The 26,264-nt window shown below is 35.8% G+C and overlaps 2 protein-coding genes and 1 long non-coding RNA gene across 4 annotated transcripts; 1 reads left to right on the forward strand and 2 right to left on the reverse strand.

The window, feature by feature from the left end:
- The first annotated feature begins 1,422 nt into the window (after positions 1 to 1,422).
- Positions 1,423 to 4,080, forward strand: LOC107770750 (putative late blight resistance protein homolog R1B-16). Of its 2 annotated transcripts, XM_016590081.2 has the most exons (3): positions 1,423 to 2,618; positions 2,703 to 2,750; positions 2,876 to 4,080. In XM_016590081.2, the coding sequence occupies exons 1-3, from the start codon at positions 1,579 to 1,581 to the stop codon at positions 3,924 to 3,926; spliced, it is 2,139 nt and encodes a 712-aa protein (XP_016445567.1). In that variant the 5' UTR covers positions 1,423 to 1,578; the 3' UTR covers positions 3,927 to 4,080. The 2 variants fall into 2 exon arrangements, with proteins under 2 accessions (XP_016445567.1, XP_016445569.1); XM_016590083.2 differs by lacking the exon at positions 2,703 to 2,750.
- Positions 4,081 to 4,626: 546 nt separating this feature from the next.
- On the reverse strand, positions 4,627 to 7,790 carry LOC107770751 (inositol diphosphatase DSP3-like). The gene is made up of 5 exons (XM_016590084.2): positions 7,381 to 7,790; positions 6,845 to 6,938; positions 6,000 to 6,054; positions 5,867 to 5,910; positions 4,627 to 5,083 (listed from the first exon to the last, which is right to left on the reverse strand). Exons 1-5 carry the CDS (start codon positions 7,524 to 7,526, stop codon positions 4,829 to 4,831), a joined length of 594 nt encoding a protein of 197 aa, XP_016445570.1. The 5' UTR covers positions 7,527 to 7,790; the 3' UTR covers positions 4,627 to 4,828.
- A 9,614-nt stretch (positions 7,791 to 17,404) lies between these two features.
- Positions 17,405 to 25,423, reverse strand: LOC142166394 (uncharacterized). Its single transcript, XR_012696804.1, has 2 exons — positions 18,856 to 25,423; positions 17,405 to 17,798 (listed from the first exon to the last, which is right to left on the reverse strand). It is a non-coding gene; the product is annotated as an uncharacterized LOC142166394 (long non-coding RNA).
- Between the last annotated feature and the right edge of the window lie 841 nt (positions 25,424 to 26,264).

Consider the following 26,264-nt stretch of genomic DNA (forward strand, 5'->3'; position numbering starts at 1 on the left):
GCCCGTTTGGCCAAGCTGCAAAAATCAGCTTATTTTGAGAAGTGTTTTTCTCAAAAGTACTTTTGGTGAGAAGCAGTTTGTGTTTGGCTAATTAGTTTGAAAAACACTTCTGAGCAGCAATTAGTGTTTGGCCAAGCTGCAATCAGCTTATTTTGAGAAGTGTTTTTTTTCAAAAGTGCTTTTCTCAAAAGTACTTTTGGTGAGAACAGTTTGTGTTTGGTTAATTAGTTTGAAAAGTACTTCTGAGCATCAATTAGTATTTGGTCAAGCTTTAAAAAATTGCTTCTAAGTGTATTTTTCTCAAAAATGTTTATCAAAAAAGTGCTTTTGGAGAGAAACTATTTTTTTCTGCTTCTCCAAAACTGCTTCTGCTCCTCCTCAAAAACACTTTTTTTCCTTCCAAAAGCTTGATCAAACACCTCAATTTTTGGCCAAACAGGCTATCAATGTGTCTTTTCCTTATAAAGACTCCTATGCCCAAACAGAGTTCGAAATACTGTTTCTTACCTAAACTTAAAAGAAGGAATTCTAGAATTGGAAGGAGTTAGAAATAGCTCTACATATTAGGAGAATAAGTAAATGACTACTCTTAAATATAAGAAAAATAATTAAATGACTATTCCTGCATATTAGGAAAATAATCAAATGACTATTTTGCTTAGTATAAATTTCATTTTAAAGGAGTAAGAAGAACGAACGACATTTCGCTAAGGACTTTTGTGCTTTTAATATAGTATAAATATAGATAGATAAATATAGATTATTTTAATATCTCTGGGATGATTTGCTTCTTTAAACAATGAAAGCCATCAATAACTTAAGTTTGTGTACATATCAATATAAAATATCGTAGCCAAATCTTCTACCATAAAGGAGAATTGTTCCTTAAGCAATATGCGAGACGCCTTCAAAAGCAATTCGTTTGTCGTCTTTTATTTATTTATGTTTATTAGAAATAGGAACCTTACACAAGAAGCCAATTATCCGAACGGTGGCTTTTAAAGTTTGACCTTTGAAGCGTCACTTTGTTTAGCTATGTGGGTTATATCAATTATAAGCTAATCGACACCAATTAATTAATTTCAAGTTGAAATTCAATTAATTATTTAAAAGGAAAATTTAATAATTTAACTTTTAATTTAAGTACTTCCGCTTTTAATATAGTATATACATAAATATAGATAGATGTGGTTTAAATTATGGCCCCGGTCACTGCTCTCTGGCTCGTTCCCCATGAGATGGTTGATAAAGACATTTGTTGAGAAATTACAAAGAAATTTGATAAGTTTGTCTTTTTAGTTCCATTAAAATTTCAACTTGGTATTAAATTATAAAAAATAATAATAATTAAAAAAAAAGAAGTTGGCAAATAGAAGACAATGTGACAGTATCTATTGAGTATCTCACTCGTGACTTATCTTTACTTTCTTCTTACCAACCCATGCTTTTCCTTGTAGTTTCCAGGCAAAAGTGTTAGACTTTCCAAAACAAAAAACAAGAAACAAATTGGAGCTCATCTTCACTCTACCTTCCATTTTGTTCAGAAAGCACATCAATTTCACCAAAGCAACGGACGTGATGGTTGGTTTTAATGAAGAAACTGAAATGCTTATAGAGCAACTTGTGAGAGGACATCGACAATTAGATGTGATCTCAATATTTGGAATGCCAGGACTCGGAAAAACAACCTTGGCTAAGAAATTGTATGATCATGAAACAATTTCCAATCGTTTCGATATTCGCTTGTGGTGTTGTTCTTCTCAATCTTATAATAATAGAGTTCTCTTGTTTGAATTATTAGGTCATATTTGTGAGCTTGATGATATTACTAAAGAAAAAAGTGATGATGAGTTAGCTGAGAAGCTTTATAGATATTTGAAAGGAAAGAGATACCTTATTGTAGTGGATGATGTGTGGAGTCCTAATGCATGGGATGATATAAAGAGACCGTTTCCCGATGATAATAAAGGAAGTCGAATTATTTTAACAACTAGACTTGAATCAATCACCACGTATGCCATGATCAATTCGAGTCCTCATCATCTTCGCTTGTTCACAGAAGAAGAAAGTTGGATGCTACTGAAGGAGAAGGTATTCAAAGAAGACAATTGTTATTGTCCTCAACAACTCGAGGATATAGGTAAGCAAATAGCGACAAAGTGTGGAGGATTACCCCTTGCAATTGTATTGGTAGCTGGTGTTCTTGCAAAAAATGATAAGGAAATAGTTCATTGGCAACAAGTAAGGGAACGTTTGAAGTTAAAAATGCAAGGTTGTATGGATATAGTTGAATCGAGTTATCAACACTTACCCGTTCATTTGCAAAATTGTTTTCTCTATTTTGCTTCATTTCTAGAGGGTAAAAAAGTTCCTGTTCAAAAATTGATACGACTATGGATCGCAGAAAATTTTGTTGAAGCTAGTAGTACTACATTAAAGAGCTTAGAGATGGTTGCAATGGATTATTTGATGGATTTAATTAGGAGCAACCTAGTGATGGTGGCTAATATAAATTCCTCGGGGGAGCTCAAAGCTGTCTATATTCATGATGTAATACATGAATTTAGCTTGAGGAAAGCTAAAGTTGGCAACTTTTTGCTGAGGATAAATGACCAGCTGTAAGTGAATTCAATTTAATTATGTATCTAGCTTTTTGAAGGAGAGCCTTGGCGTAACTGATAAAGCTGTTGCCGTGTGACCAGGAGGTCAAGGGTTCGAGCCGTGGAAACAGCCTCTTGCAGAAATACAGTGTAAGACTGCGTACAATAGACCATTATGGTCCGGCCCTTCCTCAGACCCTGCCCTATTTTTATGTGTCTAGTTTTTTGTTGTTTATTAGATATCAATTTACTTATGTATCTCCTTCTTGAACCAGTGTTTATATACTTCCATCTTCCAAAGGTCGCTCTGGACGCATATATATCTTAGCACCTTCTGGACGAAATATCAACACCTTACGATTCCTTCCCAGTGTAAATTCTCCTTGGGTTGATTTAGATTTGGCTAAATCCTGGAAAAACCTGAGAGTATTAGATTTGAGTTCCGTAAAGCTGCATAAGACTCATGCAGATGCATTGAGATATCTGATTCATTTGAAGTATTTGGAGCTGCAGTTGCCTTCTGATTACACTTCATATACAATATGCAACCTGAAGGAGCTAGAGACATTTATAGCGACCGGAGTCTATCATAAATCCTGCATTCCAAATTCCATTTGGGGTATGACAAGCTTGAGGCATCTGCATATAAGTACTCTATACACCTCTCAAATATTAGAGGATCTTGACAACTTAAAAACATGTTCGAATTTGGTTATTGATGCTGGGGTGTATTATCAGAGTTTTATGAAAAGATTACCCAATCTTGAAAAGCTCAGTTGTCGATTATGTGGCTCAGGAACCCGTTTTTACAAATACTTTCCTGCTTTCGGATCTCTTGGTCAACTCAAATCTCTCAAGATCGATGTCACTAGGTTATTGACATATCCCTATGGTTTTGAAGACTTTACATATCCGTCAAGCCTCAAGAAATTAACTTTGGCATATCTTGAGCTCCCTTGGAGTAAAATGTCCTACATTGGTAGTTTGTCCAACCTTGAATTTCTTAAATTAGAAGGTAATGGTTTTAAAGGGAGGTGGGACGTTAAGGACGGGGAGTTTTCTAACCTTAAAGTTTTGAAATTAAAGAAACTAGGACTCTCGGAATGGACTGCCTCTGATGACTCATATCCCAACCTACAGCGAGTACTGGTGCACGGGTGTTGGAAACTAGAGGAAATTCCTTATAGTTTTGGGAGTAGTTGCTCAATGCAACTTATTGAGGTAAGATCATGTTGTGACTCTGCGGTAAATGCTGCCCTCAAAATTAAAGAAACACAAATTGAGGAGATGGGGAATTCTGAATTCAAGGTTATTATTTGTAAGTAAAGTCACAAGTCTGATTCAGAAGGATTGTTTAATTAGGTTTCTTTGTCATATTTTTTAATTAAATATATGTAAATGAAATGCTACACATGTTATGTAAGGCCATCCTATAATTGCTTGATCTAAGAGTCTAATAAAAGAGTGTTTCTTATCAGACAATGAATAACTTCCAATTTGTCTTTAAATTATGTATTTGATTTTAGTAGTTTGAGCTTTGTCTGCAATTCCCCAGTTTTATGTTCCAGCTTGGACATTTCTTGGTTCATCTGTTTTGCAGCAAGCTCGAGACGTCTCAACGTCTAGCAGACACCATACATAGTGTGGCCAGGTATACTAAGTCCCCAAATAGATTGAGTGGCCTCCTTAAAGGATTCTTGCTGCAGTAGGACAGTTAGTAATCTGAAAGGTATTGGGAGTGATTGACTGTCCCCAATTAATTAGGGACAGTTACTAAAAAGGAGAGTCCGGTGCACTAAGCTCCCGCTATGAGCGGGGTCCGGGGAAGGGCCGGACTATAAGGGTCTTTCTGTTGTATCACCAAACTTGACCAACTAGCTCGTACTAGTTGATAACTTTTGAGGGTAATTAAAGAAGAGAAAAAGAAGTCGATAAAGTGATAAGTTTTTTTTCTTATGCAGAAAAAATAGAAGGAAGAATAGGTAGTGAATTAAGGCATTTGAGAAGCAAAGTAGAGCATAGGTGGATCTGAAGTAGTTTATAAAAACACAAAAGAAGCTTAAGGCTACAACGACTAATTGGTGAAGTAAAAAAGGTAACAGTTGCCGACTGCTACTGAGAACCTAACAGAACTTTTCACTTAGATGGCGCCTGGAATGGACTTTTATAATTGAATGAAACAAAAGAATATCCAATCCCTGCAAAAAGTTGGGATGGATATAATCCCTCTATAGAACAGAAGTCATCAGAGGTTTCTGCAGAATTTCTTCTCTATATAGCAAGCGCCTTTTTGTTGAACCATAGCACGTGTAGATAATGCTCTCAAGGCAATGCCTTATGCATGAAACATCATAAGTCTCAAGAAACCTCAGGTCTGTTTCCCTCCACTTCGCGCCAGCAAAATGCTTGTACTCCTCCATCACAGAAGACAAACACCAACTCTGCCATTTCCTTAGGCAACCGACAATGCAACCAGTTCGATGCTGCAGGAGAAAATGAAGTATGTGTTATGTCTTATAACCATAGCGCAGTGATTGGTAATTGAAGCAGCAATGTCTAGATCCAGGAGGACCAGCAAATCCAGAATTTAAACTTGACGATTCAACCTTTAAGGTTCTTAGAACTGAACACATTATATTTTTTAAATAATGAGCTCAAAATTTAATATCTGTCAAAATTTTCGTGGTCTTATACACACGCATATATGTTCTGTGTCGAACTATTGAACACATTGATAACAAGCTGCATCCTCATATAAGGAGGACGAAGTAAAGAAAGCATTCAGTTCATCAGTACTCGAAAGGAAATACAAATAAGACTCAATTGTAAACATCCAAGCGGAGTCCATGGTCCATCTGTAAACTCTACAACAAGGAAAGCATATGTTTACTACTACTGAAAGCCAAGAAATCCAGACTATAAAGAGAAACCAAATGTTTCAAGCTCCACCAGATACAGAAAGCTGGATAATAGGATGCTGGAAATAGAGAACGAAAGGGAATGATATTTCAGTTTTGCAAACAAATTAGACAATGAATCAGTACAAATTCAAATGAAACTCGAGAGAGACAAATGAACACCTACTGGAATATAAGTTCAACATTGTGCAGCAAAAAATATGAGGATTGTATTAGCAAATCAGCAGGCACAAATTGAACTACATAGAAAGGTACCAAAACAGATAAGCATAGACAACAAAACCAAAAACTGCAGAAAAAATGCACATCTAAAAGCTGCCCAAGTTAAATCGAATCAAGTTAATGCACCTTTCCGCGCTTGCAGTGGATAAGAACTGGATGATTTCTGACATCTAAAGACAAAAAGGAAAGAATGTCAACATTTATGTACTGAGATTATAGGCCTAAAAAAACTGATAGAGAGAATGCTAGAGATTTATACCAGTTAGCACTTTCACAGCCTCTGTTATAGCACTCCTGGACATAGCTGATGCCTCCTGGAAGGGGAAAAAACTAATTGAGGTAACTAATGTATATCATTTCAGTTACCACCATTTCTCCCATTTCCATCATATCATAATCAGAAGCCGGATTATCGAGACCAAACATCTATCAGTCAACTACTCTCAGTCGCAAGATAGTTGGAGTCGGCTATATTAATTCGTATCTTTATAGGATTCTTCAAAATTAGATTATTTTACTATACTCGTTAACTTACCGTAACCTTCCTCCTCAATACCAACCTTGGAATCTGCTATATACGCAGACTTTTCTATAACAACTATCTTTTATAACAACATTTTGCTGTAACGGCCGAGTTTTCTTTGGAACCAATTTTTCTTTTCATGTTATGTTATATTATATGTTTTCTACAACAACATTTCGTTATAGCAGCCAAAGAATTTCCAGACGAGCACACTATTATAGAGATGTTTGACTATACTTGCAAATCTCACATAGAGAGACTTGATAGAACCCAATATAATAGCTAAATTTGCATATTATTTGCTAATCTGCCTCAAACAGAAAAACGAACAAGAAAAGGTGAAATATTCTTTGAGAAAACAAAGAAGCATTCACATAATTTTGGTTATATGTGAAGTGGTTTTACATTTTTTTTTTCAACCAAGAAAATGTAAAATCATTCATGAAACAATAGCTAGACCTAGGATTAAATTCTACAGAATAATCCAGAGTGATATGCTTAAAAAACAAAAACTTGAGTTAATTGATTATAGCAAAGTTTTACAAATAAAAGAAAAAACTGATAGAAGAACAAGAAACTACCTTAGTGCCATCCATTCCAAATTGGAAAAGCTTTATTTTGTTAAATCGAAGAAACTCCAAATTCTCTTCAGGATAAGGCTCTGGACACAAACATCTGCAGACAAAAAAAATCTCAGTTCCCCACAATAAGAAGGACAAACTCAGAGAATCTTGAAAAAAATTATGAGAAATTAATATTCAAAAGGACCCTTTCTTTTTTCCTTTCTTCCTCTTTTCTTGAGAAATTTATCAGACTTGATACAGAAAGTTGGCTATTGTTATAGGTCAACTTAAATTGACAGTGCAAAAAAACTTTTTCCAGTGTCACTAAACTCAACAACAACGTTAAACTGCAGTACCAAACAAGTTAGAGTTAGCTATATGAATCCCCACCGACTATATTTCCATTTAAATACATCTCACGTCAACATAATATGAAATAAAAAAAATTTTAAAAGCACTAGAAGTTCTCTTATGTTTCCTACTGAAATAAGAATCTCTAATAGCTAACAATAGAACATAAGCTCAATGAAAAAAATAAAAATAAAGAGACTAACATGATAGAGCTCAGATTGAGTGTCTTCAAAAATGGGAAATTGGAAGGCTGAGGGAAGCCACTTCTGTAAATGCAGTTATCTTCCACTAGTGAGAAATTTGTAGGTGGCACTAAAATACCATCATCTTCTTGCAAAATCAACTCCATTTGTATTCTTTCTTTTTTTGTTGCTATTTAATCTCGAATTTACAGAAAAAATAAATATAATAACAATTACGTCTTAATTTCAAGAAAGTTGGAGTAGACTATAGGAATCTTCACATGAATAATGTTTCAACTGAAAATCAAGAAAAGGTTTCAGTAGTCAATGTTGGATTCTTGGATAAAGATTTTTCTAATAATTCAGCTAAAAAGGCAAAAAGGTTCATGTTTGTTGGGAATCTAGTGGATTTTGTCCAGGTTTATATAGATGATTATTAATATGTCTATTTACATACGTTAAAGGGCGGCCCTTACACTATCCAAATGTTTTTGACCTTTCAAACTGCTAAAATTATGTTTAATTTCTTTAGGAATTTTCATGTCCAAGAGAAAATGTAATGTATATGATGTGTAATTTTTGTTTCCAGATATGTATCAAAAATGAAACAAAAAATAATTGAGCAGTCACAATCTGCACTTTTTGCTTGAATTATTTAATTATTTAGTTTTATTTTGTATGAGAATTTGATTTTTCTGAGGTCACATTTATCAGAGAAAATATTCAACAAAAAGTTCTTTTTGAGTAAGATACTGAACAAGTCAAATTAGATGTAATATGCTGGTATTGCTTGAACTTGTCAACCTCGAGTGTATGCAATTTTCTTTTTGGTTTTGATTTTCAATTAGGTGTGCGATATCCGCTTTAGGACCTCAATTAATCTGAATTTGCACCGCGTAGCATCACTAAAGAGAGAAGTATTTTATACCATAATATTTTTCATTTCCAGAACTCGAATCTGAAATCTCTGATTAAAAATGAAGAGATTCTATCTATCATCACAACTCTTGAGGGTGTCTATGCAATTATTAAGGCCGTATGCTATTGTTGTTGAATTTGGCAAAGTCCCACATCGGTGGGTTAGCCATTGGGAAATTTTCCCTATAAAAAAAGGCCTAATGTTTAGTATTTAAACACACCTCTCATTTGCCTTCTCATCTGTTTAAGGCATTTGTATCTTCTCTCTTTAGTATTATTTCACTTGTATTTTTGGAGTGGAATAAAATATTGGTTGTATCCGAGGAGTAGGCAAAATTAGCCGAACCTCGTAAATTCTGGTGTTCCCTTTATTGTTGCTTTATTGTCTTATTTATTATTTGGTGGCTGTCATAATTTTTTTGGTATAGTAGTTGTGACTTATTCACACTATATACATTTGGCTTCCGCAACAATTGGTATCAGAGCCAAGGTACTGTCTAAGTATGCTCTGTGGTTGCAGCATAGTCTGATCTTCCACATCAGAAAAGATTTATCTTGGTAACTGAGTCAAGGTTCTGTCTGAGTATGCTCTGTGGTTGCAGCTTAGTCTGATCTTCTACATCAGAAAGGAAATAATCTTGATTTGTGTCGTCAGCTATTAAATAATATTTGTGTCAAATATGGGAGACAATAAACAAGAAGAATCTACATCAAGTGTCAACAATACGTCATCATTGGCATCTTCGCTTATGACAAGAATTGTGTCAAATGCGAAATTTGCGGTAGAAATTTTTGACGGGTCCGGGCATTTTGGGATGTGGCAAGGCGAGGTTCTAGATGTCCTTTTTCAACAAGGGCTAGATCTGGCCATTGAAGAAAAGAAACCAGATGTTATTGGAGAAGAAGATTGGAAGATTCTCAACCGTGTTGCTTGCGGTACCATTCGATCCTTCCTTGCTAGAGAGCAGAAATATCCATACACAAAGGAAACTTCTGCAAGTAAATTATGGAAAGCACTGGAGGATAAATTTTTGAAGAAAAATAGTCAAAATAAATTGTACATGAAGAAGAGACTGTTTCACTTCACCTATGTTCCTGGTACCACGATGAATGAACATATCACCAGTTTCAATAAGTTGGTCACAGATTTGCAAAATATGGATGCAACTTATGATGATGGTGACTTGGCCTTGATGTTGTTGGCGTCACTTCCTGATGAGTACGAGCACCTTGAAACTACTCTACTCCATGGAAATGACGAAGTTTCTCTTAGAGAAGTTTGTTCGGCTTTGTACAACTATGAACAAAGAAAGCGAGAAAAACAGAAGGGCGGAGAAGGAGAAGCACTATTTGTGAGGGGTCGTCCTCAAAGTCAAACGAGGACAAAGAAGGGAAGATCCAAGTCAAGATCCAGACCCAGCAAAGATGAATGTGCCTTTTGTCGAGAAAAAGGGCACTGGAAGAAAGACTGTCCGAAGTTGAAGAATAAGGCCAAACATAACAATGGAAAGGCCATTATGGATTCAAATGTAGCTGATTGTGATGATTCAGATTTCTCATTAGTTACAACAGAGTCATCAACATCATCAGACATATGGTTGATGGACTCGGCTTGTAGCTATCATATGTGTCCCAACAGGGACTGGTTCGTGGAATTTCAAGAAGGAGAATATGGAGTCGTCCACACAGCGGATAACAGCCCTCTTACCTCATATGGCATTGGTTCAATACGATTAAGGAACCATGATGGAATGATCAGAACATTAACAGATGTTCGATATGTACCGGATTTGAAGAAGAATCTCATCTCTGTGGGAGCCCTGGAATCAAAAGGGTTTAAAATCATTGCAGAAAATGGAGTGATGAGAGTATGTTCCGGTGCACTAGTGGTAATGAAGGCTAATCGGAAGAATAATAATATGTACCGCTATTGTGGCAGTACAGTTATTGGGACAGCGACAGTGACATCCAGTGACGACAAAGAGGCAGAAGCAACCAAGCTATGGCACATGCGCTTGGGACATGCTGGAGGAAAATCCTTGAAAACTCTATCAGATCAAGGATTGTTAAAAGGAGTCAAGGCTTGCAACTTGGAGTTTTGTGAGCATTGTGTTAAAGGGAAACAGACAAGGGTTAAATTTGGTACAGCGATCCATAATACTAAAGGCATTTTGGATTATGTACACTCTGATGTTTGGAGTCCTTCCAAAACACCTTCATTGGGTGGAAAGCACTATTTTGTAACTTTTGTTGATGATTTTTCCCGAAGAGTATGGATGTATACAATGAAGAGCAAAGATGAAGTGTTGGGAATTTTTCTCAAATGGAAGACGATGGTGGAGAATCAGACAGGCAGGAGGATCAAGTGTATTCGCACAGACAATGGAGGTGAATACAAAAATGATCATTTCAATAAGGTCTGTGAAAATGATGGCATCGTCCGACACTTCACTGTTAGACATACACCACAACAGAATGGAGTGGCAGAACGTATGAACCGGACCTTGCTGGAGAAGGTACGGTGTATGTTGTCCAATGCTGGCTTGGGCAAAGAATTTTGGGTTGAGGCAGTTACATATGCATGCCACCTCATTAATCGCTTACCATCTACTGCTATTGATGGCAAGACACCATTTGAAAAATGGTATGGAAAGCCTGCTGTAGATTATGACTCTTTGCACGTGTTTGGCTCAACTGCATATTATCATGTGACAGAGTCAAAATTGGATCCAAGGGCAAAGAAGACTATATTTATGGGAATTACTTCTGGAGTCAAAGGATATCGCTTATGGTGTCCTATGACAAAGAAAGTAATATTCAGCAGGGATGTTACCTTTGATGAATCTGCTATGGTAAATAAGGTAACAGAAGATACCAAACAAAATAAAGGTGTTTCTAAGCAGGTGGAGTTTGAGGGAAAATTTATTTTTCCTACACAAGAAGCAGAGGAGGAAACAAATGAAGATTATCCTCTAGAAGGAGAGTCAGTAGAAGAGATTCCAACTCAGGAACCTCAACAACAACTTGAATCAATAGCAACCAGCAGGCCAAAAAGAACAATAACGAAACCTGTTCGTCTCATAGAGACGGTTGCTTGTGCAACCTCAATTGTAGCTGATGATGTTCCTACTACTTATAAAGACGTTGTCCAAAGTTCAGAAGAAGATAAGTGGAGGATTTCCATGAATGATGAAATACAGTCCCTTCATCAGAATCATACATGAAGATTGGCCAATCTCCCAAAGGGAAAGAAAGCAATTGGGTGCAAATGGGTATTTGCAAAGAAGGAAGGATTTCCTAACCAAGTAGATGTTCGCTACAAAGCAAGATTGGTGGCCAAAGGATATGTTCAAAAGGAGGGAATTGATTACAATGAAGTGTTTTCTCCAGTTGTAAAACATTCCTCAATTAGAATTATGTTGGCTTTGGTAGCACAATTGGATTTGGAACTAGTTCAGATGGATGTAAAAACTGCGTTTTTACATGGAAACTTGGAAGAGGAAATCTACATGACTCAGCCAGAAAGATTCAAAGTTGCTGGAAAAGAAAATATGGTGTGCAAACTTGAAAAATTATTGTACGGATTGAAACAATCTTCTAGACAATGGTACAAGTGATTTGACGAGTTTATGTTGCGGCAAGGGTACAAGAGAAGCAAATACGATCATTGTGTGTATTTGCGCAAGCTTAAAGATGGTTCCTTTGTATATCTTCTTCTATATGTTGATGATATGTTGATAGCTTCCAAGAATTCGGAAGAAATTGATAAGTTGAAGATTCAACTGAAGAAGGAGTTCGAGATGAAGGATCTAGGTGAGGCAAACAAAATTCTTGGCATGGAGATAATAAGAGATAGACGTTCAAAGAAACTCTGTTTATCTCAAAAGGAATATTTGAAGAGAGTACTTCAACGTTTTGGCATAGATGACAAGACTAAACCAGTTAGTACTCCACTTGCTCCCCATTTTAAGCTGAGTACTACTATGTCGCCAAAGGATGAAGTTGAACGAGAGTATATGTCAAAGGTACCATACGCAAATGTTGTTGGTAGCTTGATGTATGCAATGGTCTGTACGAGACCTGACATTTCACAAGCTGTTGGAGTTATTAGCAGATATATGCATAATCCAGGAAAGGAGCATTGGCAAGTTGTGAAGTGGATTCTACGGTATATTCATAATACTGTAGATTTCGGGTTAGTTTTTGAGCAGGAAGATAATCAGTCTTAATTGGATATTGTGACTCAGATTTTGCGGGTGATCTGGACAAACGAAGATCAACTACTGGTTATGTGTTTACTTTTGCAAAGGCACCAGTTAGTTGGAAGTCTACTTTGCAGTCAACAGTTGCTTTGTCTACAACAGAGGCAGAGTATATGGCTATTACAGAGGCTGTGAAGGAGGTAATTTGGCTTCAAGGATTGCTAAAGGAGCTTGGTGTTAAACAAAAAGGTATCACAATTTTTTGTGATAGTCAAAGTGCTATTCAATTAGCGAAGAACCAAGTTTATCATGCAAGGACGAAGCACATTGATGTTCGGTATCATTTTGTACGAGAAATCATAGAAGAAGGTGGAGTCACGGTGAAGAAAATTCATACTACAGAGAATCCTGCTGATATGCTGACAAAAGTGGTGACTGCGGTCAAGTTTCAACATTGTTTGGATTTGATCAACATTGTTGAACACTGAAGATTGAAGATGAAGACACAACCAAAATTTGTTATTGAGAGAAGATTGAAGATGTGGAATTTTGCCAAGGTGGAGATTTGTTGAATTTGGCAAAGTCCCACATCGGTGGGTTAGCCATTTGGTTGGGAAATTTTCCCTATAAAAGAAGGCCTAATGTTTAGTATTTAAACACACCTCTCATTTGCCTTCTCATCTGTTTAAAACATTTGTATCTTCTCTCTTTAGTATTATTTCACTTGTATTTTTGGAGTGGAATAAAATATTGGTTATGTCCGTGGAGTAGGCAAAATTAGCCGAACCTCGTAAATTCTGGTATTCCCTTTATTGTTGCTTTATTGTCTTATTTATTATTTGGTGACTGTCATAATTTTTTTGGTATAGTAGTTGTGACTTATTCACACTATATACATTTGGCTTCCGCAACAATTGTAATATTTGAAAGTGACAATCACTTCAAAATTTGAAACTTGAATAATTAAAGTTAGATGTAAGATAATACTCCATAAAAGATATTACTAGTATATTTTTAGAATCTTATAATAACATACAAAAAATCATGATCAAATTAAAAGGTAAAACTGTGAAAACTGAAAAGTATGAATGCCTTATATAATTTGGAGTAGACTCAGCAGCTTTATTTCTAAATGTCATCCCCATTTAAAAGAATTCATTTTTATTGTCAAAGAAATAACTGGGAGCATACGACATTTTGATTTTTGTGGACGCAGTACGACGTACACATGTAGTTCTAGTGATTTTTTATTTTTTTATTTTAAGAAAAATGGTTATCCTTTTTCTAAACTGGTAACAAGTAAAAGAACTGAGGTCCCATTGGTATACTTCCTTCGTCTCAATTTATGTCATCTTAATTTATGTAACGATATTTGACTGAACATGAAATTAATTCAAGAAGATTTTTAATTATTTATGATTAACTCAACCTAAGAAACTGAGACGAATGTGAAATGATAAGCAATGTGACTAGGTTAACTCAACCTAAACTGAGACGAAGTTAGAGTATTGCTGAAATAGTCTCACATTGTGAAATGAGTTGCCTTATGGTTAACTCAACCTAATAATTAATGATAAGCATTGTCCTAAGAAACTATTTCAGTAATGTGAAATGTTTCCCCAGAATTAAACAAGTTGATCTCTAATTTATTTAGAGGATATATGAATCAGCAAAATATTAAATTGCAAACCCAGCTAGCTAGTAGGAAAAGTAAATAAGAAAGGAAACAACTAATATTTAATATTGGACAACAAAGGAAGAAGAGAGGCCTGAAAGGAAGTGAGAGAAATGATGTTTTTCGCTGTGTGTAATTAGCTTAAGGAAAGACCCTTTTATAAGCAAAAAAAACTTAAGGCTTTTCTTGCCATTTGTCAAGTCTCTTGCCATTTGTCAAGTATGATTGTCATGACTTGCATGCATCTTGCCACATGAATAGACATTTGTCCACTTTACTTGCATGCATCTTGCCACATGGATAAACATTTGTCCACCTTTTTGAAAATATTACAACAGTTCCCCCACATATTTTAAAAAAATTCATAAAAGAGGAGTCAAATTTGTTGGATTTGTATGGTCCAAATGCAATAGATTTGGAGTGTTCTGGACTATGAACCAAACTTAGATAAAAAAAAAATTTAACTCACAGAATTACTGGTAAAATATAATATTTCTATGAACCAACAACTCTTATTGTAAGTCAGATATTGTATCAATCACATTTCGACCCCCGGTAATTTTGTTGTTCAACATGGTTTTGCGCCCAATAGGCCATGTGCATGCCTGGTTATTCATGAGAGCTCTAGAGGCTAGGCCAAAATCTCATAGGAGCGGCCCACTCCACTCTCTTATAAGTGAATTCATCAAGTGTATACTGCTTTTAAATACATCATTCATAAGGACTATGAATTTCATTAAGAGTTATAACTCAGCCTCTCAATTAGTAGCAGTCAAGCACTCTCTTTTTGTGTATCAGTGCCAATATTGACTTGTTATTACCCATATGAACCTACTTCATGGGATATCCAATCACATAGGTTGAGTTACCATCTGTATTGACAACATTTCGGCCTTAACCCCATCTCTTTTGAGGTTTGAATAATTAATTTTCTTCTCACGGGTTTAGTTAGAGGATCGGCCAAATTTATCTCTGACTTCACATAATCAATGGAAATTATTCCATCTCTCAACAGTTGTTTTATGATATCATGTCTCAATTTTATGTGTCTACTTTTACAATTATAAGATTTATTCTTTGCAATAGCTATTGTCGCTTGACAATCACAATGCATAGACACAGGAGGCAATACGTCCTTTATTAAAGAGATATTAGCTAAGAAGCTTCTTAGCCACTCAGCCTCAGAACCAGCTAACTCCTGAGCTACAAACTCTGATTCAATAGTCGATCTAGCAATGATCGTCTGTTTAGCTGATTTCCACAATATTGCACCACTACCAAGGGTGAATACATAACCATTAGTGGATTTTGTCTCATCTGAATCAGAGATCCAGTTTGCATCGTTGTACTCTTCTCAAGTAGAAGGAAATCCACTATATAGGATACCATAATTCATGGTTCCTCTCAAATATTTTATTAGTCTATCTAATGCAGACCAATGCTCTCTGTTGGGATTATGAGTATATCTTCTCAGTCTACACATAGCATAGGCTATATCAGACCTTGTAAAATTTATTAAATGCATCAGACTCCCAATAATTTGAGCATATTTAGACTGAGTAACTGGGTCACCATTATTCATTTTCAACTGAGAGTTAGCATCAAAAGAAGTGCTTACTGGTGTGACATTAAAATATTCAAACTTCTTAAGTAGTCTCTCAACATAATGTTCTTGTGACAGCATTATGCCATTTTCACTCCTTATAACTTTAACTCCCAATATCATGTTTACTTCGCCCAGATCTTTCATATCAAAATTAGCAGACAGAAATAATTGTGTACTTTACACAATATTTAAATTTGTACCAAATATAAGCATGTCATCAACATATAGACATATTATCACATAATCATTGTCTACCACTTTAGTATAAACATATTTATACACCTCCACTAAAAAAAATATTTCTTAGTAAGACTTGTTCAAATTTCTCATACCATTGCTTAGGAGCTTGTTTAAGGCCATAAAGAGATTTAATTAATTTACAAACTTTATTTTCTTGTTCAAGAATGACACAACCTTTAGGTTGAACCATATAAATCTCTTCTTGTAAGTCACCATTTAGAAAAGCAGTTTTCACATCCATATGGTGGATAAAAAGCTAACGGATTGAAGTTAAGGCAATTAAAACTCGAATAGAAGAAATTCTAGTCACTAGTGCAAATGTATCAAAATAATCTATATTTTGTTTTTGAGAAAATCCTTTTGCTACTAACCGAGCTTTATATTTATCTAAAGATCCATCGGGATTAAATTTCTTTTTGAAAATTCATTTACAACCAATAGGCTTTGCACCAGGAGGTAAATCAGTTAAAATTCATGTATTATTTTTCTTAATAGAATTAATTTCAACTTTTATTGCCTCTTTAAAATATTTAGCATCTTAAGAAGATATAGCTTCAAAATAATTTGATGGTTCATTATCAACAAGAAAAGTTTGAAAATTATTTCCATATGAAAAATATTTTTTTCCTAGGCCTTTTGCTCCTTCTCAGTTCCTCATTAGAGGTAATTTAATTATTTGTTTCAACAGGTGTATGAGAAATTTTTCAGACGGTGGATAAATATATTCAAAGAACTCAGCTTTCTTTGCCTCAATTATAGTAGTGTAATCAAGCACATCACTTTTTAAAACAATAAATCTATATGCAATACTATGTTCAGCATATCCAATAAGCATACAATCAATAGTTTTAGAACCTATTTTCCTCTTTTTAGGTTCAGGTAAAAGAACTTTAGCAAGGCACCCCCACACTTTTAAATATTTCAAGTTAGGTTTATAACCCTTCCACAATTCATACAATGTTTTGCCAGTTCTTCTATGTGGTATTCTATTTTATAAGTGACATGCAGATAAAATAGTTTCACCCCACAAATTATCAGGAGCATTAGAACTAACTAATATAGAGTTCATCATCTCTTTCAATGTTCTATATTTTCTTTCAGCTACTCCATTTGACTCAGGTGAATAAGGCGAAGTTACTTCATGAATAATTCCATTATTTTCACAAAATTCATTGAAAGATAAATATTCTCCACCTCTATCAGATCTAATTATCTTGATTTTTCTACTAAGTTGATTTTCAACCTCAGTTTTATAAGAAATAAAAGCATTAAAAGCAGCATCTTTATTTCTAAAGCAAATACAACTTAGTATATTTAGAAAAATCATCAATAAAAATCACATAATATCTTTTACCACCTCTAGGCATAATCTGTTTTAAATCGCCTAAATCAGTGTAAATCAAGGATAATAATTTAGTTTCTATATTTGTCACGAACCAAATCGATGGGCCGCGATAGGCACCCGACACCTTACTCAACCGAGCACCAACGTAACGTATCTTTCTTATCACATCATCATATACACGTGAAATACAAGCCTAATAGGCCAACATAATCATTTATAAACTCAAGACATAGGCCGACAAGGCCATACAATCTTTCACGTACACGACATATGTCTACAAGCCTCTAAGAATACATAAATGCCATAAGGGTCGGGACAGAGTCCCGCCACACTAAACAATACACGTCTAAATAATACTAACCAGACGAGCAACTCCGAAGTAAATGGAGCGCACCAACATCTTCCGTTGAGCAGATAGCGTACTTGGAGGGCTCTCGATCTGTCTATCAGGACCTGCGGGCATGAAACGCAGCGTCCCCAGGCAAAAGGGACGTCAGTACGAATAATGTACCAAGTATGTGAGGCATGGAAGCATAAACAAGAACAGTAATGTAAAGAGAGACAGATGAGATACAACCTGTAACATTTGAGTGCCTCTGGGGGCTACTGATATGAAATGCATAATACATATATATACATAAACTTTTTTTTAAACATTCGCCTCTATGGGCATCATCATCATCATATCGTACCCGGCCTCAAAGAGGACTCGGTAAAAATGTACCCGGCCATCAAAAGGCTCGGTAGAATCATACCCGGCCACGTGGAGCTCGGTAAATCCAACTGATCAGTGGTTGCACAATAGGTGCCGTATCCGGCCGACTATAGCGTGGCTCGGTAGAGTAAAATATATACATATATATTCTGAACCTTTCGGAGTGATGTAAGGTCGATATTTTCCGTACACATTATTATGAATAACTCTTGATCAAGAATCTTATAAGAATTAGAAGTACCAACAACATTGATAACATAAGGATAAGAGAAGCAACATCAACATTAATCGCTCCATAAGAAGGGAAACAATGTAAGTACTGCTAGCTTCTAAGAGTAGAGTATCTTTGGGAGCTCGTTCATTACGTTATGTACAATCGGAGTTGTGTAAAATAAGGAAATGAATAGTAGTAGGAGATAATAGACGATGAAGCATAAGTTAATGACCTAAATTTTCAAAAATATATTAGATACCTTAGTATCTGATCATTGTCATGGTTAAGTTGTGATCCTAAATAGATGGGAACACACAGATTGCTATTAAACTATGTCCATGAGACAAGCATAATAGATGCTATGGAAATATCTTACAACAAATCATGTACCAAAGGCCATAAGATATAGTGGAACTCCAAGAGAAAACGAACAGAATAAATTTCAAAGCCAATGTCTTCATACGTACAAGTAGATAACCTTTATTAAAAATGCAGTACGGATGGAAATGGACTATGTTGCTCGTTTAGTTTGTATCGTACAGATCATGCCAGAATGAAGAAAGGACATAGCCTTAACATACCTGGAGTAGGAACAATTCCGTATATTTATCCCGTTGGAAACCTTCGTGGAGTGAACTTAGACCCAAAAATTAGATTTAGGCTTCTGCGTTTTCAAACTTGTGGAACGAAATTGGCCTGATTTTTCTGAAAATTTGGACGAAAATTGCTTCAATTGAAGCTTTTGTTTGAAAATGGAAATGCTTCTGCTTTTTAATTATTCTTGGCATCTAAAGTCAAAAGCAGATTGATAAAGAGACCAAAGAAAATGATTTTGTCTTGCTTTTCAATTTTCAAGATTTGTACGTGTAGATAGGGAATCTCATGCCTAATGACTCATCAAGATTTTGTTTCCACTTTGGCTTAGATTAGTGCCAAGCGACAGCCCAAAAAGGATATTTATCCACTTAATACTAATTAATTAGATAATGTCTCGTTACCCGGTAGTTAATCAATTACCCGCAAAATTTGAAAATTATTCCCACTTACTTAAAAGATTACTCTCTTTTAACATACCTTGTACACCTTAGTAGCATGGCCATGTAGTACCTTGTATGGTACTAGTTCATAAATATCGGGTATTTTAGCTCGGGCCGTATTTTATTCCAAAATACCAAACTTTGACAAAATTTGTTTTCTTAGACTTGCTCTCCCTTTCCCCTTCATGAATTTACTAATAACTTGTAAAATAGCATAATCCTTATAATTCCCAAATAATCTTTTCCTTGGACTGATGTCAATTATCTTACAACAAATTCAATGTAAAATATTGTAGGGTGCAACACCGTCGTAACTTATTACCACATAGCATAACATTGTCGTAATATAATATTGCGGGACATAATATTGACGTAATATTGCAGGATGTAACATCATTCCCCCATTTGGAACATTCGTCCTCGAATGTTGACTGACGTTCTTATCATTTTCGTAACGTACAGCTCTTGTGAATACATTAATACTCTTCTTGTCGTTCAAGCAGTTGCTCTGTGAATAAATTCCAAGTTTAGGGTATTCACCCCTTTAGTCCTTTTTGCTCGATACTTTGTAGAACTTGCGAATATGGCCATATCTTATTTCATATATCTAGTTACCCATTCACATGACTTTACTGCATTTACGTAGGTTATACTATGCCATAATTTTCACTTCAACCTACCTTTACTGAGGTACGCTTACCAAGCTCCCAGTTACTTTTGTTGCATATCTCTTAGGTATAAATATCAGTCCTTTAATGCTCCTTCATTACCGTCCGTCTTAAGAACGGCGGCCTAATCTCATCTCATACTTGTGAATTTTGTCCATCCATTATTTATTTGCCTCAATATTAATCTACAATATACCACTATACCACTAATAACTTGACCTTTTAGGTGTAACACTATCGTTAGGGCCCATGTCTCATCAGGACATCTGAAATGATTAGACTGATCCACATGGGGTTATACCAGGCATTTATAACTGTATCTCATATCATCCCAACGTGATTCATCTTATGTGGGTATTTTAATCCCGTATAATTCATGAAATCCTCTTCAAATCTTTACTCAATCGAAGGCCCAAACTTCATCCTTTATCTTTCGCAAATATACCTTCATTCTGTTACCAGGGCAGCATTCTATCTCGTCTAAATGCTATTAGTCTTAGACTCTTTTGAGTTCATTCGGGTTATACTGAGCTTTCTATAACTTAGAGAAACCATTATCTCTCTTGTTTCCATGGACTTAATCCTGAGGACTTTATCCATTCTCATCACCTTCTCACTTGCCTTTTCTTATCCTTATTCTTGTCTTCCAGAACTCTGTCTCTTTACTATTCCTTATCTTGCGACCTACACATATCTGTTTATACTACTCGCAACTTTTATTCAACTTGCTTGCACCATCGATTTCCTTATGTTATTCTGAGTATCAGGCAAAACATTACATCATTTCTCACTCTTCTTTACTCTCTTAATTAGGTTTCTCGATACCGAGAAACCATAGGCTGTGAGATATGCCACTATCATTCCTGGATATTGAATCCCAACACATCTAGCCTTTTATCCGATGTATGGACTATTCACATATTCTGCCTTTGAGTATCTCACACGCTGTTCACCTCTACCTTCTTACCTTAAAATCTCACATTGTATCTTCTATCTCTTTCATGACCTCCCTTCCACATAGGTACAATTCACGTCTATACTTGAAGCTCTATTATAATTTTTACACCTTTGGTGCATACACAATCCGGTGGGAGCTTCGTACCGACTTCTGATGAGGCTAGTACTCTTCAGTTGGCTTCATCATAGAGCAATTATAAAATGTCACTATTGTACTATCTTTCTTATACTTCTGCTACTTAAGAGTGATCCGGAGGTCTATAATTCGTTTGGTCCTCCTATTTTGCTTAGTCGATGTAACTCTTTCATCTCCTCTTTTTTCTGATCAGCCTCTATGTAGGCTTAAGATATCTTCTAACATGCTGCTTCTAGTATTAGTTATTTTGTTTATCCTTTCATGGGCATTGAGGAATATGCATGATACAATCCTTTAACAATTTAATCCTTTGTTTATGACCTAGGCTCTTTTAACGTATACCAAAATCTTCTACGGCTGTATATGCTGCATATATAAAACTCCAAACCCTTAAGTGAGTTTGTAATGTAACTAACTCTGGATCATTGATCGAGTAATTCCCCCTTTTTTCCCATCTTAGCTCTCCTTAAACATAAGCTATTGTTTTTCCTGATCTTTCTGCCCCGTTGTTGCGTCCATACTTAGCTTATCCTAGTGCCCATATATATTGAAATTCCATACAACGCATATGATCCTGAATATCACTTCTGATTTTACTCCTTGTTCATTAGCCACTGTAGGTGCCACTTTCTTAGGGAGTACATATAATTTTATTTTGAGACTGTTGTCACACGACCATTTTCTCTTTAGGTCGTTGTACTGAGGTTGAAATCTCCTTCCTTATTTCAGCTAGTCTTTCGTCGTAGTACTTAGGGAAGACCCTCTAACGCTTGTAAAGATGTGAGCTTATTATATCGTATTCCCGATAGATTTTTTTTTTGATGTTCATGCTCACTTGTAATTATCCTTAGTTACTTACCTCCATACTCATCTGCTCGTACGGCTACTTCTAAACTGAAGTTTTGACTGTCTTCCTAGTGTAACTGTCTTTTACTTCTGTAACACTCATACGGTACCTTTAACTACCCCAACTCCTATTTGAATATTTCTCAAGTATTATAATAATATTCCCCGAGGCTGAATTCTCCATGTTGGGTTCTGCTATGTTTATTTTACACGATCTGATGACTGTCTGTAACTTCATGTTTAGCCATAACTGGGATCCTAACCAATTACTAACTACTCGTTGGCCCATTCTCATGTCAATATTCCTCGTAATCTTTCTTGTGTTATTTCCTTTGTCTTAACTTGCGTCTCGCACTGGCTCCAGATTTACTAATAACAGCTCGGATATGAACCTTTACTCCCTCTCTTTGACGTCATGCTTGCACAATATTCTTGAATCGTAGTGTATCTATAAGATTTGAATAAGTGTCATCTTATTCATGTTTCATTTATCACATTTTTCCTTTACCATTCCATAGTCACTAGAACTACTTAATGCTGACTTAATGCCACATCACTCCATATTCCCCCCTTTAGGGGTGTACTAAAAGTTGAAGCCACGAGGATCTACCTATAGATGTTTTACCTCTTCATCTTTGGTGTCGTTTCTCAATATCAATGATCCTTACTCGCCTTACGGCAATTCTTCTGTACCAAGGATGACAAATTCCCTTACTCGCGAGGGTGGCACTTAGCGTAACTGGCACATACAGTCTCTTAAACTTAACTTTGCTTACATTGCTTGCTCTAGGGAAGCGTCTCCCTGAATGACTATTCTCTGAATTCATTATGAATCTTCTTCTGTGGTCCCTTCTATTATCGCCGGAACGAAATCCAAAATTCCCATGACGCTTAGTATTTTCCAATCATTCAGTCCCTAATTCATATTTAGTTTATCTTGTTTACCAGTCCATACTAATTTCTGTTACTCTAGAGATTAACTCTCCCCTCTGGTAGTCGTGTTGGAGTCTCGAACTTATTTCTTGATATGAGGATATAACCTTATGGCCTATACTCTTTCCTTGTCTTAAGGACCATCACCTTTCGTCTCTTTCTTCATTTGACTATAGGTTCTGTAACACTCTACCGTTTGCATCCATGTATCACACCTTATTTATAATGCTTCCTTATCTCTCTTCTCATTATTCTACTAATATTTCTGCATATCCCTTTTCTTGTGAAAACTTCAATACGACATTCTCAAGTTACTTCACGTTCTCGCTTTACTAGGGACACGAGCCACACTAAGGTAATATTTATTCCATCAAGGCTTAAAGTGCATGTCTTTGTATTACTCATATCTGGCTGCGCTATTTTGGAGTGGACCATCTAGGTGTCTCATAAAGAGATCTATTAGCACATTTGCAATATTCTTCGAAAATGTCAACTGACACAATCAATTCATCCATCATATCTTCTTATACTACTTTTGTTAACCCCCATAGGGCATGACTGAGATAGGTGTGGCCAATTGTACGTACATCTGTTATTGTTGAAGGTAACTCAAAATGCTTATATCTTCCTTCCTGAATGATAGTCTTTATTAACTGGGTGCCTCGTACCCTTCTTCACCTTTCTTATTTTTCTTGCTGAAACTTGTGTCTAACTTCCGATTCCGTTATTCTTTTTTTACCGTAAGAGTGGATAAGTATTCTTGCCATAAAGCTCCTCATCAAGAACCTTATACGTCTTAGCACATACATGATCTACTAAAGATAGTACATTTACTTATCATATGCATCATGAAAAATCGACTTCCTTTTACTCAACTCTTCCACAACTATTTCTCTTCCCAACCTTCTTTCTGGATGTAGGTATCGTCTTATTACAAATAATAAATAAAAAATAATAATTTTGGAATTTGACTTCTTATAAGTGAGCTCTACCACACGATCTAGAGTAAGAAGAAAGAGTGACAACCCTAAATGCCTTGTAGACTCCTGCTTATAAGTGTGGTGCACGACACACCCATAAACAAGACTCTACTAGACACGGCTTGTAGACGTTCCTAAGAAAGAACTGCTCTGATACCACTTTTGTCACGACCCAAATCGATGGGCCGCGACGGGCACCCGACACCTTACTCAACCGACCACCAACGTAACGTATCTTTCTTATCACATCATCATATACACGTGAAATACAAGCCTAATATGCCAACATAATCATTTATAAACTCAAGACATAGGCCGACAAGGCCATACAATCTTTCACGTACACGACATATGTCTACAAGCCTCTAAAAATACATAAATGTCATAAGGGTCAGGACAGAGTCCCGCCACACTAAACAATACACGTCTAAATAATACTAACCAGACGAGCAACTCCGAAGTAAATGGAGCGCACCAACATCTTCCGTTGAGCTGATAGCGTACTTGGAGGGCTCTCGATATGTCTATCAGGACATGCAGGCATGAAACGCAGCGTCCTCAGGCAAAAGGAACGTCAGTACGAATAATGTACCAAGTATGTGAGGCATGGAAGCATAAACAAGAACAGTAATGTAAAGAGAGACAGATGAGATACAACCTGTAACATTTGAGTGCCTCTGGGGGCTACTGATATGAAATGCATAATACATATATATACATAAACTTTTTTTTAAACATTCGCCTCTATGGGCATCATCATCATCATATCGTACCCGGCCTCAAAGAGGACTCGGTAAAAATGTACCCGGCCATCAAAAGGCTCGGTAGAATCATACCCGGCCACGTGGAGCTCGGTAAATCCAACTGATCAGTGGTTGCACAATAGGTGCCGTACCCGGCCGACTATAGCGCGGCTCGGTAGAGTAAAATATATACATATATATTCTGAACCTTTCGGAGTGATGTAAGGTCGAAATTTTCCGTACACATTATTATGAATAACTCTTGATCAAGAATCGTATAAGAATTAGAAGTACCAACAACATTGATAACATAAGGATAAGAGAAGCAACATCAACATTAATCACTCCATAAGAAGGGAAACAATGTAAGTACTGCTAGCTTCTAAGAGTAGAGTATCTTTGGGAGCTCGTTCATTACGTTATGTACAATCGGAGTTGTGCAAAATAAGGAAATGAATAGTAGTAGGAGATAATAGACGATGAAGCATAAGTTAATGACCTAAATTTTCAAAAATATATTAGATACCTTAGTATCTGATCATTGTCATGGCTAAGTTGTGATCCTAAATAGATGGGAACACACAGATTGCTATTAAACTATGTCCATGAGACAAGCATAATAGATGCTATGGAAATGTCTTACAACAAATCATGTACCAAAGGCCATAAGACATAGTGGAACTCCAAGAGAAAACGAACAGAATAAATTTCAAAGCCAATGTCTTCATATGTACAAGTAGATAACCTTTATTAAAAATGCAGTACGGATGGAAATGGACTATGTTGCTCGTTTAGTTTGTATCGTACAGATGTACAGATCATGCCAGAATGAAGAAAGGACATGGCCTTAACATACCTGGAGTAGGAACAATTCCGTATATTTATTCTGTTGGAAACCTTCGTGGAGTGAACTTAGACCCAAAAATTAGATTTAGGCTTCTGCGTTTTCAAACTTGTGGAACGAAATTGGCCTGATTTTTCTGAAAATTTGGACGAAAATTGCTTCAATTGAAGCTTTTGTTTGAAAATGGAAATGCTTCTGCTTTTTAATTATTCTTGGCATATAAAGTCAAAAGCAGATTGATAAAGAGACCAAAGAAAATGATTTTGTCTTGCTTTTCAATTTTCAAGATTTGTACGTGTAGATAGGGAATCTCATGCCTAATGACTCATCAAGATTTTGTTTCCACTTTGGCTTAGATTAGTGCCAAACGGCAGCCCAAAAAGGATATTTATCCACTTAATACTAATTAATTAGATAATATCTCGTTACTCGATAGTTAATCAATTACCCGCAAAATTTGAAAATTATTCCCACTTACTTAAAAGATTACTCTCTTTAACATACCTTGTACACCTTAGTAGCATGGCCATGTAGTGCCTTGTATGATACTAGTTCATAAATATCGGGTATTTTAGCTCGGGCCGTATTTTATTCCAAAATACCAAACTTTGACAAAATTTGTTTTCTTAGACTTGCTCCCCCTTTCACCTTCATGAATTTACTAATCACTTGTAAAATAGCATAATCCTTATAATTCCCAAATAATCTTTTCCTTGGACTGATGTCAATTATCTTACAACAAATTCAATGTAAAATATTGTAGGGTGCAACACCGTCGTAACTTATTACCACATAGCATAACATTGTCGTAATATAATATTGCGGGACATAATATTGATGTAATAT

Source organism: Nicotiana tabacum, chromosome 11 (assembly GCF_000715075.1).
Source record: "Nicotiana tabacum cultivar K326 chromosome 11, ASM71507v2, whole genome shotgun sequence".
NCBI lineage: Eukaryota > Viridiplantae > Streptophyta > Magnoliopsida > Solanales > Solanaceae > Nicotiana > Nicotiana tabacum.